Raw genomic sequence first — 18,578 nt, 5'->3', positions numbered from 1 at the left:
TTTTCACAGGTGCAGCGTCTGCGCATTTCACCGGCGCAGCGTCTGCGCATTTCACCGGTGCAGCGTCTGCCCATTTCACAGGTGCTGGGCGCGCTTTTCACAGGTGCAGTGCCTGCGCATTTCACCGGTGCAACATCTGTGCTTTTCACAGGTGCTGGGCGCGCTGTTCACAGGTGCAGCGTCTGCGCTTTTCACAGGTGCAGCGTCTGCACATTTCACCGGTGCAGCGTCTGCGCATTTCACCGGTGCAGCGTCTGCCCATTTCACAGGTGCTGGGCGCGCTTTTCACAGGTGCAGTGCCTGCGCATTTCACAGGTGCAGCGTCTGCGCTTTTCACAGGTGCTGGGCGCGCTTTTCACAGGTGCAGCGTCTGCGCATTTCACAGGTGCAGCGTCTGCGCTTTTCACCGGTGCAGCGCCGGCGCTTTTCACAGGTGCAGCGTCTGCGCTTTTCACAGGTACAGCGTCTGCGCATTTCACAGGTGCTGGGCTCGCTTTTCACAGGTGCAGCGTCTGCGCATTTCACAGGTGCAGCGTCTGCGCATTTCACAGGTGCTGGGCTCGCTTTTCACAGGTGAAGTGTCTGCTCTTTTCACAGGTGCAGCGTCTGCGCATTTCAAAGGTGCATCGTCTGCGCATTTCACAGGTGCTGGGCGCGCTTTTCACAGGTGCAGCATCTGCGCTTTTCACAGGTGCAGCGTCTGCGCATTTCACAGGTGCAGCGTCTGCGCATTTCACAGGTGCAGCGTCTGCGCATTTCACAGGTGCAGCGTCTGCGCTTTTCACAGGTGCAGCGTCTGCGCATTTCACCTGTGCAGCGTCTGCGCATTTCACAGGTGCTGGGCGCGCTTTTCACAGGTGCAGCGTCTGCGCATTTCACCGGTGCAGCGACTGCGCATTTCACCGGTGCAGCGTCTGCGCATTTCACCGCTGCAGCGTCTGCGCTTTTCACCGCTGCAGCGTCTGCGCATTTCACCGGTGCAGCGTCTGCGCATTTCACTGGTGCAGCGTCTGCGCTTTTCACAGGTGCAGCGTCTGCGCATTTCACCGGTGCAGCGTCTGCGCATTTCACAGGTGCTGGGCGTGCTTTTCACAGGTGCAGCGTCTGCGCATTTCACAGATGCTGGGCGCGCTTTTCACAGGTGCAGCGTCTGCGTATTTCACAGGTGCAGCGTCTGCGCATTTCACAGGTGTTCCTGCGGCGACGCTATTTTGGATCGGCGAAATCCCGCGATACTCAAGATGGCGTAAGAACATGTCGCCGGCGAGGACGACGTCGGGATCCAAAATGGCGTTGGTGATAACGCACGAGATTTCGCCGACGCCATTTTGGATCCCGACGTCGTCCACGCCGGCGACGCCATCTTGAGTATCGCGGGATTTCATGATACTCAAGATGGCGTCGCCGCAAGAACATGTCGCCGGCGTGGACAACGTCTGGATCCAGGATGGCGCCGGCGGAAGAAGATGTCGGGGATCGTGGAGCAGCGGCGATGACGGCGTGAGTATGAGAGACGGAGTGAGAGAAGGGTTCGTATGTGGAGTGAAAGAGTGAGTGGAGATGGTGAAAGGTGAGAGGAGTGTGTGTGCTGAGGGTTAACATGGCAAGAGGTGTGATGATATCGCATCCTCCCGATGCGACAGCATCGGGCCATAATCTAGTGTCATATATTTCACGTTTACATGCTATAGCGCTACAGAGAGCAACTTTACTTGTTAGGTTTTGTATATTGATGATGGCTATTCTTAGTTTGCACCTGTACACACTAGTCTTCTGTTTGGAGGTAATGGTCTGTCTTTTGTTGTCTATGACAAAATATGTCGCCACACCATAGTTCAGCCGAGCTGGGATCAATCAAAGTACACAGCTAGAATACTGATGATGATTTAGTATATTATCTATGCAAATAAGTTGCTGAAATGTTACTTTATTAAAGTGTATATTGCACAGATTGGGTGTTCGAGAACTGAAGTCCCAGAAATATTATTGGTACAGGAAGGATCTCTGTATATCTGTACATTACTGTGTGTACCTTTATTTTAGGAAATGTTATCCCTTGCAAAAGTTCCTGCTGCTTCGTCAGGGAGTGGACCTCAAGTTCAACAACCTCCTCCCTCTAATAGGTATGTACGCCTATTTTTTGACCTATCAAAGCTGATGACAGTGCTAGGTAGTAGTGATGAGCGAACGTGCTCAGATAAGGGTGCTAACCGAGTGTCTTCGGCGTGTTCGAAAAATATGTTCAAGTCCCCGCAGCTGCATGTCTCCTGGCTGTTCGACACTCGCAACACTTGCAGGGATTGTCTAACAAACCGGTAATCCATACATGTGTCTGTCGAACAACCACAAGACATGCAGATACGGGGATTCGAACATATCATTTTAGCATGATTGGTTAACACCTTATTCAAGCACGTTTGCTCATAGCTACTAGATAGCTGAGGGATAAGGGTACACCTTCAACAGCATTTTTTTTTAAAAATTCACTAAATTGTATATATTTTTTGGCATAAAATAATTTCTTGCGATTGCATTTTAATTGAAAAATTGGTATCATTTGCCTTGTATAGGCTCTATGTTGTGCTGTCCGTGAGATCATACTGAAGGGAGATCTTATAACTCATCCTTCTTCTAACCTCCACTCAGCTGATTTGACAACAGGATCAGGGCAACCTTCATGTGGTCATAAATCTGCTGAGAGGATCTCATAAGAAGGAAAGTCCGGGGTCACACATGCGAGAAACTCACACGAATCTCGCATCTCAATACCCGGCACTTGGGACCAGAGTGTGCGGCTGTATGTATTTCTATGCAGCTGAGCACTCCGGTCCGAGTGCCGGCGACAGTGCCGGGTATTGAGATGCGAGACTTGTGCGAGTTTCTTGCAAGTGTGACCCCGGCCTAAGAGTCATAAACTTATTAAGTTCAAATCACGCCCCTTTCGCTCCATTCAAAATAAAATACACTATAGGAACAAAGAAGCGCAATAGGGTCTTATCCGATGACAATGGTATAAAGATATATAAAATCCACTCACCCGCTAAAGGAGAGATCAGGCATATGGAAATCGTCAGCTGCTGCACGCCCAAATGGTCAGTCAAGTGACCGCCAATATATCGCTTCTTATGGAACTTATTTTTCCCATTTTATCCCAACGCGTTTCGAAGTGGAAAACACTTCTTCTTCAGGGGATGGCAAATATCTGTCATCCCCTGAAGAAGAAGTGTTTCCACTTCGAAATGCGTTGGGATAATGTGGGAATAAATGATTGATCTTTTAATATAACTGGATTGTGTATTATGTCAAGCAGCGCATGAAAGTCCAAAAAATAAGCTCCATTCAAAATAAAATAAATAAAAAATCAAATATACACGTTTGGTATCGCCATTATCAGAATCGCCTGATAATATTAAAAAAACTAAATAGAGATATGAGAAAAAAAAATTCAAAGCGCCAGAATTACGTATTTTTGGTCGCCGCTACATTGCAATAACAAGCGATCAAAAGTTCGTATCTACACTAAAATGGTATCAATAAAAACGTCAGCTCAGCACACAAAAAAATAAGCCCCTACCCAGCTCTGGAAATGGTGTTTTTCTTTTTTTTCTTTTTTTTTTTTTTTTTACAAATTTTGGAATTTTTTTCACCACCTAAAAAGAATCTATACATGTTGGGTGTCTGTGAACTCGTAATGACCTGGAGAATCATAATGGCATGTCAGTTTTAGCATTTAGTGAATATGGTAGAAAAAAAGAAACCCAACACACAACTGTGGAATTACACATATTTTGCAATTTCTCCACAATTGGAATTTTTTTCCCATTTTCTAGTACCCAATATGTTAAAACCAACGATGTTGTTTAAAGTACAACTCGTCCCGTAAAAAACAAGCCCTCACATGGCCATATTAATGGAAAAGTAAAAAAGTTATGGCTCTGGGAAGAAGGGGAGCAAAAAACAGAAATTCAAAAACTGAAATACCCCTGGTCATTAAGGGCTTAAATAAGAATCTGTCAGTGAGTTCTGCAAAACATGCAGGGATTTCCCCCCAAAAAAATGTAAGCACGCCGAAGATAAGCGGTTAACACCCAAGCATGCTTGGGTAACACCTTATCTGAGCATGTTTGTTTATCACTATTCCTCAGACAACCATTAATAATCTTGTTAACAGTAGCCCAGGCGAGTAGGTGTGGGGTTATCTGCGTGTGGCGCTCATTCTCCATTCTGAATAAATTTAAAGATTGTTCATTAGCTAACTTTGATAGCTTAATTTCTTTTTTACGTTTCCTATTGAGAATTTTAGTATGTAGTATATATGTAGTATGTATGTATGTATGTTGTATGAATGTAGTATATATGTAGTATGTAAGTAGTATGTATGTTGTGTGAATGTAGTATGTATGTATGTAGTATGTATGTTGTATGAATGTAGTATATATGTAGTATGTTTTTTTTGTTTTTTTTTACATTCAACACATTAGCCGGATAATGGGACTACTACTGTCCCATCATTGGCTAATGTGTCAATCACTGTCATTGTAGCAGGCATAGCCCGATGGGACTTGTAGTCCCATTGGACGATGCCTGCACACACACACACACAACTCCCGGCAGGCCCGCACAGACCCCCGGCGGCCCGCACAGACCCCCGGCAGCCCGCACAGACCCCCGGCAGGCCCGTACAGACCCCCGGCAGGCCCGCACAGACCCCCGGCAGCCCCGCACAGACCCCCGGCAGCCCGCACAGACCCCCGGCAGACCCGCACAGACCCCCGGCAGGCCCACACAGACCCCCGGCAGACCCGCACAGACCCCCGGCAGGCCCGCACAGACCCCCGGCAGGCCCGCACAGACCCCCGGCAGGCCCGCACAGACCCCCGGCAGGCCCGCACAGACCCCCGAGAGGCCCGTACAGACCCCGCTCGCACACACAGACATGCACAGTGTCCGCCCACGCACCGCCCACACTATTCCCCCCTCCCGAACTGGATGTACAAGTAAAGAAAGGGTTTTTTTTAATTCCGATATTTCTGTCCCATTGACTTGAATGGGGTTTCCGGTATCGGAATCGGCGATACCCGATACTTTTTGGGTATCAGTCCGATCCGATATTTCTCAATATCGGATGGTATCGCTCAACACTAGTCAGACCTCATCTGGAATACTGTGTCCAGTTTTGGGCGCCACATTTTAAAAAAGACATCAACAAACTGGAGCAAGTTCAGAAAAGAGCGACCAGAATGGTGACCAGTCTGCAAACCCTGTCTTATGAGGAAAGGTTGCAGGATTTGGGAATGTTTAGTTTGCAAACGAGAAGACTGAGAGGAGACTTAATAGCTATCTACAAATATCTCAAGGGCTGTCACATTGTAGAAGGATCATCTTTATTCTCATTTGCACAAGGAAAGACTAAAAGCAATGGGATGAAACTGAATGGGAGGGCACACAGATTAGATATTAGAAAAAACTTTTTGACAGTTAGAGTGATCAATGAGTGGAACAGGCTGCCACGAGAGGTGGTGAGTTCTCCTTCAATAGAAGCTTTCAAACAGAGGCTGGAGAGACATCTGTCTGGGATGATTTAGCGAATCCTGCTTTGAGCAGGGGGTTGGACCAGATGGCCCAGGACGTCCCTTCCAACTCTACGATTCTATGATTCTATGAATTTGTTGCGTCTTATAAACCGCAAAATACGGTATAATAGAAAATGTGCAGATTTTCTCTATATAATTGCATTAGATGTGGAAAATCTGCAAGTAAAAAAACATATATGCATTTCTAGTGCATTTCCACTGCGGTAACATAATCCACACATGACTGGATAAATAATATTTTATTAAAACCAAATACCATAAAATAGAAAAAAACAAAGCCACTTTATTTAAAACAGGACACACCAACAAGAGAAAAAATGCAGCTTCAAAAACGCAGTAAAAAACCACAATGAAAAAACACAAGTAACCTACGGTAATTTAGACAATAGGTGACGAAATGCTGCAGAAAATCTACAACATCAAAAACTCATCGTGGGAACATATCCAGTCAGACGTCTGATTTTTCCATGTGTGAGAGAATCAGTCCTAGTTTCATCAGATTTTCATCTGAGTATCATCTAAGTTTGGTATGAGTTTCATCTGTTTTTCTCAGATGAGAGCACTTTGGCTACCTTCTATCTAGAAAGAAAAACATCCAACACCTGTATAACCCTTAGACTTGCATTGTTGTTTTTGATTGGACACTTGGATCAATATCTGAATTGTCTTTGAGATTTTGCATGTACTGCTGGGTCCACAAGAAAAAAAAATCGGACATGTGAACGGACCCACAGACTATACTAGTGTGATGGGTTTATGCACTTAGCTGCTTCCTCAGGTAGACACGGGAACCATTCTGGTAGATAATCACCTGCTGGTTTATTGTGGATAGCATAAACCTTGGCAAGGGTCAGCAAAATAACCAGAGCTTTGCTGGCATAACGGTAAAACAAACAAAACACAGTCCATATGAGTCCATTCCCTGCTGGATTCACCTACAGTAATCCCGCACAGTCCTTTAGCTCCTCCTGGAGCTCTGTGGGAGTTCTTGCTCTCCCAATACACAATCCACCCTGACTCTCATTGCCAGGTATTTAACACCCATATGATGGTCACATGACATTGACCTCATACAGGTCCTGGCAGGACTCTGCAAGTGGAGATACGGTGGACCTCCGCCCACCCGCTCTATGAAGGTCCACTAAAACCAGCCCATAACATACGTTCCTACTAACCCTCTCAGCACTCTGGTTTTACATCACTGACGGCAGTATGCGCAGTGACATGTAAAATGGTACTGCAGTAATGCAGGGGCAATCTACAGCATTACAGAATGCTGTAGATAAGCCCCTGATGGCGGTGCCGGCAGCTGATAGTCGAAAAAAATAGGTGACAGATTCCCTTTAATCATGGGATGATATCCACTTGTTATGTCCAGCAACCCCAACAATGCCGTTTTGCCAGGGCTTCTTCCAAGGGACGTTAGCAAGAGGAAAGGGAGAGCTTTTTAAACATACATAAGCGACCAATGCACAATTGCCTCATATGAAACAGTGTAGAGTTGCTGTGAAAGAGGGCAGCGCATGAAGCGCTTTGCATCCCGTTCGTAGGTGAAATACTGACTTCCAGTTCCGGTGCTTGTTACCTATCCCCGTGATGTTGCTCTCTTAGTGTGCGCATGTGCAACTTGCGGTACTCAATGACTTCCGGTCTGACACAATGGGAGCAACATGCTTGCCACACTTGCGTTCCAAGCGCCGGAACCAGAAGTCAGTATTTCACCTTCGAGCCCCCATTAAGTTCCCTTTAACCACATACTGCTTCCCACTCCCCGTCTGCTCTATAGATCCTGTTTTTTGTACAACTACCCTATATCCCCCCAGAACCTAACTTAACAATATTGTAAATTGCATAACACGGCTGCAAGATGGCCGACATTGGAACTTTAAGTCTCCTTATTTTACCCTATTTTTGTGAAGATTGAAAAGAAGAAGATACAACCTCAGTATTCATCAGCTGGTTTTGTCTTCCAGGTTTTTGCAGCCTGTGCAGAAAATTGACATGAACCTTACTGACCTCTTAGGAGAGCTTCAACGAGATCCATGGCCTGTGACACAAGGAAAGAGACCACTGAGATCATCAGGCGTTGCCCTTTCCATAGCAGTGGGGCTTCTTGAGGTTAGTATTGGTGTCTTAGACGATTTTAGTCTTTTTGCCAGATCACTTTTTTACTATCACATTCAAGGAGTCATAACATTTTTATTTTTTCAGTGATATAGATCTATGAGGGATACATTTTTATTTCAAGATGAGTTGTTTTTGTCAGTCTCCTCATTTCTGGGTTACTTAAAACTTATTAGCAAACTTTTCTGAACTCTTGATGGGAAGAAATATAAACAAAACAACAATTCTATTTTTTTGCATGTTAAATTTTCTGCTACACAAGTAAATTGTTAACCTCATTCAATACAGTTGTATTTATTCTTTTTTTTTTTTTTTTTACAATTAAGGCTGGTTTCACATTCGCGCTTTTTAAGCGCACGCACGGCCGGGGGTAGCTCCGCCCCCGAGCCGGCTCTCTGCCCGGCGTGCCCGCCCCTTCCTTGTAGCGCCGCCTCCTAGCGCACAGCGGCGCCTGCGATCGGCGCACCCTATCTTTAGCATAGGGTGCGCAGATCGTGCGCAGGCCGTGCGCTAGTTGCGCTTTGACCTGCGCTGCGCACTTTTGACGGTGCGCCGTGCGCGCCAAAATCCGAAAAGTTTGATTTTGGCGCGCACGGCGCACCGTCAAAAGTGCGCAGCGCAGGTCAAAGCGCAACTAGCGCACGGCCTGCGCACGATCTGCGCACCCTATGCTAAAGATAGGGTGCGCCGATCGCAGGCGCCGCTGTGCGCTAGGAGGCGGCGCTACAAAGAAGGGGCGGGCACGCCGGGCAGAGAGCCGGCTCGGGGGCGGAGCTACCCCCGGCCGTGCGTGCGCTTAAAAAGCGCGAATGTGAAACCAGCCTAATACACTCTTTTAAAAAAAAAAAAAAAATTGTGTTAGCATTATCTGAGAGCCATAAGTTCTACAACTTTCTATGATTGTAGCAGGTCCGGCTCCAGGTTTTCTTGGGCTCCGGGCAAAAGAGTCTCAGTGGGCCCCTTTAGCACATACTAATTCATGATGCACAAATACGGCAGTGAAATATAGGTATAATACAATGTTAAAGATTTCACTTCCTTCTTACATTACATGAGTGATATCTATTGTAATTTCTACAGTGGCCCAGAAACCAGCGAATCCTCGCAGTGCACAGTGCGTGCCCTGTTGGTATTCAAAAGTTTTCATTTTAGACTGGATAGTATAGTCCTCCATACAGTATTATGGGCACCACATAGTCCTTCATATAATATATGGGTATCACATAGTCCTCCATACTGTATTATTAACTCGTAAAGAGCTGGATATTGACTTAAAGCGCCACTTAATATGGTGGTAATGGTGGTTTCCGAAAGGAGCCACGCCTAGGCTGGGTCCTTCCCTGGAGGAAGATCTGGCTAGTCCCGTGTTTGAGACTCTTAAATGAGGCTCCACAGACTTTATTTGCATATTCGTATTTCCCAGGGAGCAATGCACCTAGGATTTCACTGTGATTGAGCGCCTTTGCTGGCTGCCGCAGTGTTTTCTTTGACTGGTCTCCCTGAGGTCAGTGATTTGTTTCGTGATGGTGGTCTACTAGGCATTGCTCCCACCTAGCCAGAATCCTACTCCACAATGATGAGGGGCAACACCCCGAAACAGCTCTCTGTGGATGGATACCTGGCCTTTGGTATTTCCCTTGTCATATCTGTAAACTTGTAAAGAGCTGGATATTGACTTAAAGGGCCACTTAATATGGTGGTAATGGTGGTTTCCGAAAGGAGCCACCCCTAGGCTGGGTCCTTCTCTGGAGGAAGATCTGGCTAGTCCCGTGTTTGAGACTTTATTTGCATACTGTATTATGAGCACCACATAGTTCTCCATACAGTAATACAGTATAACGAGCCCCATATAATGCTCCATATAGAATGGGCCCCGTATAATGCTCCTTACAGAATGGGCCCTATATAATGCTGCATACAGAATAATAGGCCCCATATATTGCTTCATACAGAATGGGCCCCATATATTGCTCCATTCAGAATGGGCCTATATAATACTCCATACAGAATAATGGGCCCCATATATTGCTCCATACAGAATAGGCCCCATGTAATGCTCCATACAGAATAATGGGCCCTATGTAATTCCCCATACAGAATGGGCGGTATTTATTGCTCCATACAGAATGCTGCATAGAAAATGGGCTCCATGCAATGCGCCATACAGTATGGACCCCATATAATACCCCATATATTGCTCCATTCAGAATGGACCTCATATAATACTCCATACAGAATGGGCCTTATATATTGGTCCATACAGTATGGACCCCATATGTTGCTCTATACATAAAAAAAATAAAATAAAATACTCACCTCTCGCTGGCCGCTGGTCCGGACTCCTCAGCGTTGCCATCTTCTGGCTCTCTGCACTGTGACTGCTCAGAGCAGAGGGCGTACAGTAGTGACGTCATTGTGCCCTCTGTTCTGAGACGTCAGTCAGAAAATGCAGAGACACACCAGAGCTGCTGAGGAACAGGGAGAGGTAAGTATTACAAGTGCCGGGGCCCTGAGCAAGCGGGGAAGGGCTCCCCTGACTCACAGGCCCCATAGCGTGTCGGTGTCCCCGACAGCGAGTGGACTCGCCAACTTGCTCAGGGACCCAACACTTGGCCGGGTCGTGACACCAGCCTTGTATATTGTGATAAAACACTCCGGGATCTCCTTTGCTGGGGTCAAAGGTCACGTGCGTTCAGTATGAAACTCAGGCGCAGAGCTGGATTCGGGTATAACTGACACTGGGTCAGGTTTATTCAAGGTGAAAGCAATGCAAAAGGAAATAAAACATAAAACAAATCCTTGCCTGTCCGGCACTAACTAAACAAAGTACAACCTAACTACCAACTGGCGGGCTTCTCCCGTCCAGCCAAAACCACAGTTGCAGTGGGCACTGCTTCCACTCACGTGTGTGTCTCTCACACAGACAGGCTCTCTGTGTTCCCAGGCTGAGACACTCACACAACCACCTTGCATCCTTTTATATCCACCTCCCATTATCCATTAGTAAGCAGGTGCGATACTGACCAGACTAGGCCACATAGGAAAGGAATCTGGGCGAGATATACCTGCCCTCATCCACTATTCCCACATGATTCTCACATATCCCCCCCCTCTGCTCAGACCACTCCGGTCGAGCAATGACACCCGCCAAACAGTGCACTCGGGACAGGGCATCTGCGTTTCCCATCTGTACTTCTGGGCGGTGCTCCACCGTAAAAGTGTAGGCCTGCAGGGCAAGGAACCACCGGGTCACCCGGCTATTCCGTTCCTTGTTCAAGTGCATCCACTTGAGAGGGGCATGGTCAGTGATCAGCCTGAACTTTCGGCCCACCAGGTAATATTTGAGGGCCTCTAGAGCCCACTTAATGGCTAGGCACTCTTTTTCCACGACTGCATACCTTTGCTCGTGTTTATTCAGCTTCCTGCTGAGATAGAGGACTGGGTGTTCCACTCCGTCCCTCACTTGTGAGAGTACGGCCCCGATACCGGTATCAGAGGCATCCGTTTGTACCACAAACTCGCTGCGGAAGTCTGGAGTCACCAGTACGGGCTGAGAGCAAAGTGCCCGTTTTAGGCTATGGAAGGCTTCTTCAGCCGCTAAACTCCATTTAATCATGACGGAGTCTTTCCCTTTTGTAAGATCCGTCAGGGGGGTAGCGATGGCTGCAAAATTGGGTATGAACCGGCGATAATAACCGGCGATCCCCAGGAAGGCTTGCACCTGCTTCTTGTTGACAGGTTGTGGCCAGTCCTGAACCGCCTGAATCTTATCAACCTGGGGTTTAACAACACCCCTCCCAATTACATACCCCAAATACCGGACTTCTTCTAGCCCGATGTGACATTTCTTGGGGTTCGCGGTTAGACCTGCCTCCCACAGGTCGTCAATCACAGCTTGTACTTTCTGGAGATGAGTCTCCCAGTCCAAGCTGTAAATGACAATGTCATCCAAATAGGCCGAAGCATACCGCCTATGTGGCCTCAAGACTCGATCCATCAGTCTCTGGAAGGTCGCCGGTGCCCCGTGCAGTCCAAACGGCATATACACATACTGAAATAAACCTTCCGGCGTAGCAAATGCTGTCTTTTCTCTGGCAGCCTCCACCAGAGGGATCTGCCAATACCCCTTTGTTAGGTCTAGGGTCGTAATATACCGGGCTTTTCCTAACCGATCTATTAACTCGTCTACCCGGGGCATGGGGTAGGCATCAAATTTTGAGACCGCATTCAGTTTCCTGAAGTCATTGCAGAACCGGATGGTGCCGTCCGGTTTAGGAATTAGCACAATCGGGCTGGACCACGCACTGTGCGATTCCTCAGTGACTCCTAACTCTAACATTGCCTTCACCTCTCGGGAAACGGCTTCACGGCGCGCTTCCGGGATTCGGTAGGGTTTTACGTGAACTGTGACACCAGGTTCCGTTACGATGTCATGTTTCATTAGCATAGTCTGCCCGGGTTTTTCTGAGAAAAACTTTTGGTTGTGAAGTAGAAATTGCCTGACTTCCGTCTTTTGCCGCTCCGAGAGAGTCTCTGCAACCCGTACCTCCGGTACGGTATGCGAGCAGACAGGACGGGCCAGCTCCGCTGACAAGGCAGACCGATCCTTCCAGGGCTTTATTAGATTTACATGATAAATCTGTTCAGGTTTCCGTTTACCTGCCTGGTATACTTTGTAGTTTACTTCACCAACTCTTTCCTTGATCTCAAAGGGGCCCTGCCACTTTGCCAGGAACTTACTGTCCACCGTGGGGATCAGGATCAACACCCTATCTCCGGGTGCAAACGTACGGATCTTGGCGCCCCTATCATAGATTCTTTTTTGGGCTCCTTGAGCCTGTATCATGTGTTCTTTGACGATAGGCATAACAGCCGCAATACGGTCCTGCATTTGTGTGACGTGATCTATCACTGTTTTAAACGGAGTGACCTGACCCTCCCAGGTTTCTTTTGCAACGTCTAACAGTCCGCGAGGACGTCGGGCGTACAATAACTCGAAAGGCGAGAATCCCGTGGAAGACTGGGGTACTTCCCTGATGGCAAAAAGCAAATATGGAAGTAAATAGTCCCAGTTCTTCCCATCCTTGTCTATCACCTTTCTCAGCATCTGCTTCAGAGTTTTATTGAACCGTTCGACCAACCCGTCTGTTTGAGGGTGATACACGGATGTGCGTAACGGTTCGATTTGTAACAATCGGTAGAGCTCCTTCATTACCCTGGACATAAAGGGGGTCCCCTGGTCGGTGAGTATCTGTTTTGGGATACCGACCCGACTAAACACATGCACCAGTTCCTTGGCAATCGTCTTGGTGGCGGTGTTACGCAAAGGGATGGCCTCCGGGTAACGAGTGGCATAATCCAAGATGACCAGGATATGTTGGTGTCCACGTGCAGACCGTGGAAGGGGCCCAACTAAATCCATCCCAATCCTCTCAAACGGGACTTCAATAATAGGTAGGGGTACCAAAGGGCTACAGAACCGGGGCTTAGGTGCAGAGGCTTGGCAGTCAGGACAAGACTCACAATATACTCGAATATCGTGATGCATGCCTGGCCAAACAAAACAGTGTAATATCCTTTCGGTGGTTTTCTGGACTCCCAGGTGACCTCCCATCACATGTCCGTGGGCCAGGTCCAGCACCTGCCGCCGGTAGGGTTTTGGCACGACTAATAGTTGCACCGTATCTTCCCCCTTTTTCTCTATCTGATAGAGTAAATCATTCTCCAGAACCATGTAAGGATATGCCAGCCTAGAGCCAGGTTCTACGGGTACCCCATTTATCACTTTTACATTTGTCCTAGCCTGAGAAAGGGTAGGATCCTTTATTTGCTCGCTTTGGAAGTCATCTTTCTGAACTTCTAAATCCGGCAAACGGGGAGGTGGACGGCTGTCGGCCTCCTCCTCTTCCCCGGTCTCCTCCGTATCACCCGCCATGACTGAAAACGGGAACGGCAGGTCATTTCCCGCAGACTCTTCTCCAGAGTCTTCCGGGGAGACCTCTTCCAGGGGTTCGGGACTCACATGCGCCCTGGGAGAAGAATCATGTACACTATTACCCGAGGGCATCAACTGATTCTCCCACAATTGCCAGAAGTGGGGAAAATCCCGGCCCAGGATAACATCATGCAATAACGCCGGGACGAGTCCCACTTTATGTTGCACAGACCCATAGGAAGTAGTAATGCATACGACAGCGGTGAGGTACGAACAGGTGTCTCCATGCACACACGTTACAGAAAATTTGTCTGATGGTCCAGGCGGGGCTGACACCAGACTGGCCTTCACCAGAGTCACCACACTTCCCGAGTCTAACAATGCCACCACATTTTTGCCATCAACAGTTAAATCACACAAATGTTTTTCCACATCTTTTTGACCGGCATTCACACTCACTACCCGTGCCACCATAGACATGCGGTTTTTAGAGTCTGTGACGTCGCACTGCATGGGTTCAGTAGTGACCGGACAGTTCGCAGCAATATGTCCCATCTCTTGGCAGCGGAAACACCTAATGGGCCCCTTGCTTAGACCATAGTTCGTTACTCTCGGCCTCGCAGTGCGGGCAGTCCCGTTTTCCTCCCCCACTGTCTTAGGGATTTTTCCATCTCCCCTACTCCCTGGAACAGTCTTACCGGTTCCACGTGGAGATGATGAAGAACGAGGTGGGGTAACGTCGTCTCTGAGTCCTTCCGCCACGGAGTAACGTTCAACCAGATCCACCAGTTGATCTGCCGTCGTAGGATTTCCATGGCTTACCCACTTCCTCAGGGCTGGCGGTAGAGCTCTCAGGTACTTGTCCATGACGACTCTCTGGATTATCTCTGGCGCTGTCAGCACCTCGGGTTGTAGCCACTTCTTCGTCACGTGGATCAGGTCGAACATCTGTGACCGTGGTGGTTTATCCGGCTGATAAGTCCATTGATGCACTCTCTGTGCACGGACAACGGTCGTCACTCCCAGCCGGGCCAAGATCTCGGCTTTCAGTTTGTCAAAGTCCTGCGCAGCTTCAGGCTCTAAGTCATAATAAGCCTTTTGGGCCTCACCTGAAAGAAACGGGGCAATCAGGCCGGCCCATCGTGCCTTCGGCCATTTTTCTCGCACCGCCGTCCGTTCAAACGTGGTCAGGTATGCCTCGACGTCATCTTCGGTCGTCATCTTCTGCCAGTACCGACTCACGTGAATCACTCTCGACTCGGCTTCCAGGTTAACCTCCTGTAGGCTTGCCAGGCGCTGCGCCACCTGCTGGAGAAGCGAACGATCGGTAGCTGTCATGTCCACCAACTCCTTCAGCTGAGCCATCATCACCCGATTAGCTTCTTGCTGGACGGCGGTGGACTGTACCAGCGCTTTCACCACGTCCTCCATGCTCATGCTTGCAACGTGATGCCCGCGTTCTCCACCACAATGTGATAAAACACTCCGGGATCTCCTTTGCTGGGGTCAAAGGTCACGTGCGTTCAGTATGAAACTCAGGCGCAGAGCTGGATTCGGGTATAACTGACACTGGGTCAGGTTTATTCAAGGTGAAAGCAATGCAAAAGGAAATAAAACATAAAACAAATCCTTGCCTGTCCGGCACTAACTAAACAAAGTACAACCTAACTACCAACTGGCGGGCTTCTCCCGTCCAGCCAAAACCACAGTTGCAGTGGGCACTGCTTCCACTCACGTGTGTGTCTCTCACACAGACAGGCTCTCTGTGTTCCCAGGCTGAGACACTCACACAACCACCTTGCATCCTTTTATATCCACCTCCCATTATCCATTAGTAAGCAGGTGCGATACTGACCAGACTAGGCCACATAGGAAAGGAATCTGGGCGAGATATACCTGCCCTCATCCACTATTCCCACATGATTCTCACAATATGAACTCTGATTTTTTGCAGGGCAAGCTGTAGTTTTATTTGGTTCCATTTTCTGGTACAGGTGACTTTCGATCACTTTTTAATAACTCTTTGGGAGGCAAAAAGAACAAAAGAAACAGCAATTCTGCATTTCATTTCTTTATTTATTTAAAGGAATCCTGGCTTTCCCAAATGTATCCTTAGGGCTCAGGTGACCGGTGGGTCCAAATCCTGACTACCTCAAATGTATCCATTGGATCAATGAGGCTGTGTGCCCACGTTGCATTTTTTAAGCATTTCCTGCGTTTTTGCTGCTAACGAAACACATCCCATGCAGTCCTATGGGATTCCGCAGTTGCTGTGCCAATGCTGCGGATTTTTCTGCTGCGGAATCACATAGTGGAAAAATCTGCAGCATGTCCATTAATTCTGCAGAATTGCGGTGATTCCGCTGCCAAAGGATTGCACTGAAACGCTCACTTTATGCATGTGGCTATACCCACCATGCGTAAAGTGAGCGCTTCATGTGCGGATGGTACCCAGGGTCTGGAGGAGAGGAGACTCTCCTCCATGCCCTGGGTACCATAGTACCATATTCCTGTAAAAAATAGAATAAAAAATAGGGATATACTTACCCTCTGTCGGCCCCTGGAGTCCTCAGCTGCGCTGCCGGCAAGTTCTGTTCCCAGGTGTGCATTGCGAGAATGACCTCTGATGACGTAGCGGTCATGCGACCGCGATATCACAAAGGTTATTCTCGCAAAGCACACCTGAGAACGGAACTTGCTGGCAGCGCCGTTGAGGACCGGGATCGTAGCTGAGGAGACTGGGGGCTGCCAGGAGGTAAGTATATCCATATTTTTTATTTTTTTTTATTATTTTTAACATTCTATCTTTTACTATTGATGCTGCATAGGCAGCATCAATAGTAAAAAGTTGGTCACACTTGTCAAGCACTATGCTTGTTACAGAGGCATATCCCCTTTTTCTCCTTCGTCTCATTGGGGGACACAGAGACTGTGGGTGTGTGCTTCTGCCGTCTGGAGGCTGACACTAAGTATACAAAAAAAGAGTTAGCTCCTCCTTCGCCGCATACACCCTCGCCCCCAGACCAGGCGTAACTCAGTTTTTTGCTTAGTGTCTAATGGAGGCACACGCAGTCTGGATCTCCAGACTAGATTTTTTTTTTTGCTTTCTTTTCTATGAAGATATGACAGGGGCGACGGATCCTATAGAGAGGGTCCGATCTCCCCAAATCATCAACGGGCGACCACGTGTGAGTAACCCTCCACGTGTTTCTCTCCCGCACCGAGGGACACATCTGGGACTTTTCCCCAGACTACCATTTTTCTTTTTTATTTTGTAAAGAGGCGGCAACGCATCCTGATAAGAGGATTCGTTTTCCCCATAACCTCATCGGGCGAGCACGTGTGAGCGACCCTCCACGTTGTTCCTCTCCTGCAACGCGATTCATTGAGGCCCCTTCCTCCCCTAGGTAGTGAGTCCAGGGGTTGAGTTGGAGGCGCAGGTGAGCTGAGGGATCGATGTTTCGTCTCCATTCCAGAAGCCTCCCCCTCCCTGTCGGGGATGGAGTTGAGAGCACCCCAAGAGAGCCCCCACGGCGTACCTATGGGTGAGTGGAAGGCCCTGCTCACCTTTGATAAATGGGAAGGCCGCCTCTCTCCTGACACCGCAGGTACCCGGTGCTGCCCCCGGCGAGTAGCGCCGCACGCCGGAGTGCAGCCGGAAGCCCCGCCGGCGGCCGCGGCCCCCGCGGCATGAGGAAGTCCGTGGGTATCGTGCGAGGCTCCGCCCGCCGACTTCCGGTGGTAGCCGGAAGACCCGCCCACTAACTTCCGGTACGGCTCAGCCCAGGGGGTGGAGAGCGGGGGCGCACACAGTACCGGAGCGGAAACTCCCGATCCCCCTCCCCCCTCGCATTTCCGCGGTCGTTCGACAGGAGTGGAACGTTGCCTGTGGGTGAGTGCAACCCCGTTTCGAGAGCCGCACTGGTACTCAGGGAAGGGGTTACCCTCCTCCTCCTTCTGCCCTACCTTCAAGCTTGGGCAATATGTCTGGCAAAGGGAAAGCTCACTCTTTCCTATACGCTGTTTGCGTTTCCTGTGGGGTCAGACTGCCAAAGGCGCAGGCGGGTAAATTTTGTGAAGCCTGCGAGTCGGAGCGCGCCCAGGAGCCTCCCACTGTTTCAGAGCCCAGAGGTCAGGACCCCCCGGAATGGGTGATATCTTTATCAGATTCTATGTTGTCCCTTACAAGGGCAATTGAATCCCTTCGAGGCCCGGGCAGGGACAAGGATGGTGGTCTGCCAGCGGAAGACAGCTCGTCCACGTCTCAGGACCCTCCGATCGTTAGAGGCCGCTCCAGTTCCAGACAAGCTCATGGTAAAAGAGCTCGTTCCCCGTCGGCCTGGCCCTCCGGGGCTTCGGCGGCGAGTATTAGGGCATCTCGTTCCCCGTCGCTGAGCTCAGGGAGCGATCAGGATGAGGGTGAGGAGGAGGAGGCCTGGAATCTAGAAAGTCTGGGGTACCAAGACTCGGTGGACAGCCTCATTGAGGCAGTCAATCAGACGTTAGAGATCGAGGACGATGTGTCCACGGTCTCAGGTCACAAGGTCTCCTTCAAGAAAACCAGGCGACCACATAGAAGGTTTGCCACGCATCCGGAGTTTGAGGATTTAGTCCAAAGACATAGAGAACACCCGGATAAGCGTTTTACAATGCAAAAAGCGCTGCAAGCAAAGTATCCGTTTCCTCCTGAGCTCCATAAAGGATGGGTGGAGTCGCCAGTAGTGGACCCACCGGTATCACGTTTAGCATCAAGGTCGCTATTGTCGATACCCAGTGTTTCTTCCATCAAGGACCCAACTGATCGCCTCCTAGAGGGGCTTGCCCGCTCAGTGTATGAGGCAGCAGGGTCGGCTCTGGCCCCCTCCTTTGCGGCAACTTGGGTGGCTAAGGCCATGGTTTCATGGGCAGACGCTCTGCATAAGGCC

At 49.0% G+C, this 18,578-nt stretch overlaps 1 protein-coding gene across 2 annotated transcripts in view; it reads left to right on the top strand.

Annotated features, from left to right (window-relative positions):
- LOC141092004 (protein transport protein Sec23A) overlaps nt 1-18,578 on the top strand; it is a 229,991-nt gene that overhangs the window by 61,911 nt on the left and 149,502 nt on the right. For both annotated transcript variants that reach the window (XM_073577859.1, XM_073577858.1), the window contains exons 6-7: nt 2,044-2,123; nt 7,568-7,712. In XM_073577859.1, coding sequence (XP_073433960.1) covers nt 2,044-2,123; nt 7,568-7,712 — 225 coding nt within the window. The remainder of the gene's footprint in view (nt 1-2,043; nt 2,124-7,567; nt 7,713-18,578) is intronic.

The sequence above is a fragment of the Dendrobates tinctorius genome, unplaced genomic scaffold (genome assembly GCF_039654945.1).
Source record: "Dendrobates tinctorius isolate UK_male_01 unplaced genomic scaffold, ASM3965494v1 ptg000057l, whole genome shotgun sequence".
Classification (NCBI taxonomy): Eukaryota; Metazoa; Chordata; class Amphibia; order Anura; family Dendrobatidae; genus Dendrobates; species Dendrobates tinctorius.
The sequence above is the reverse complement of the archived record's forward strand: the minus strand, read 5'-3'. Positions and strand labels throughout refer to the sequence as shown.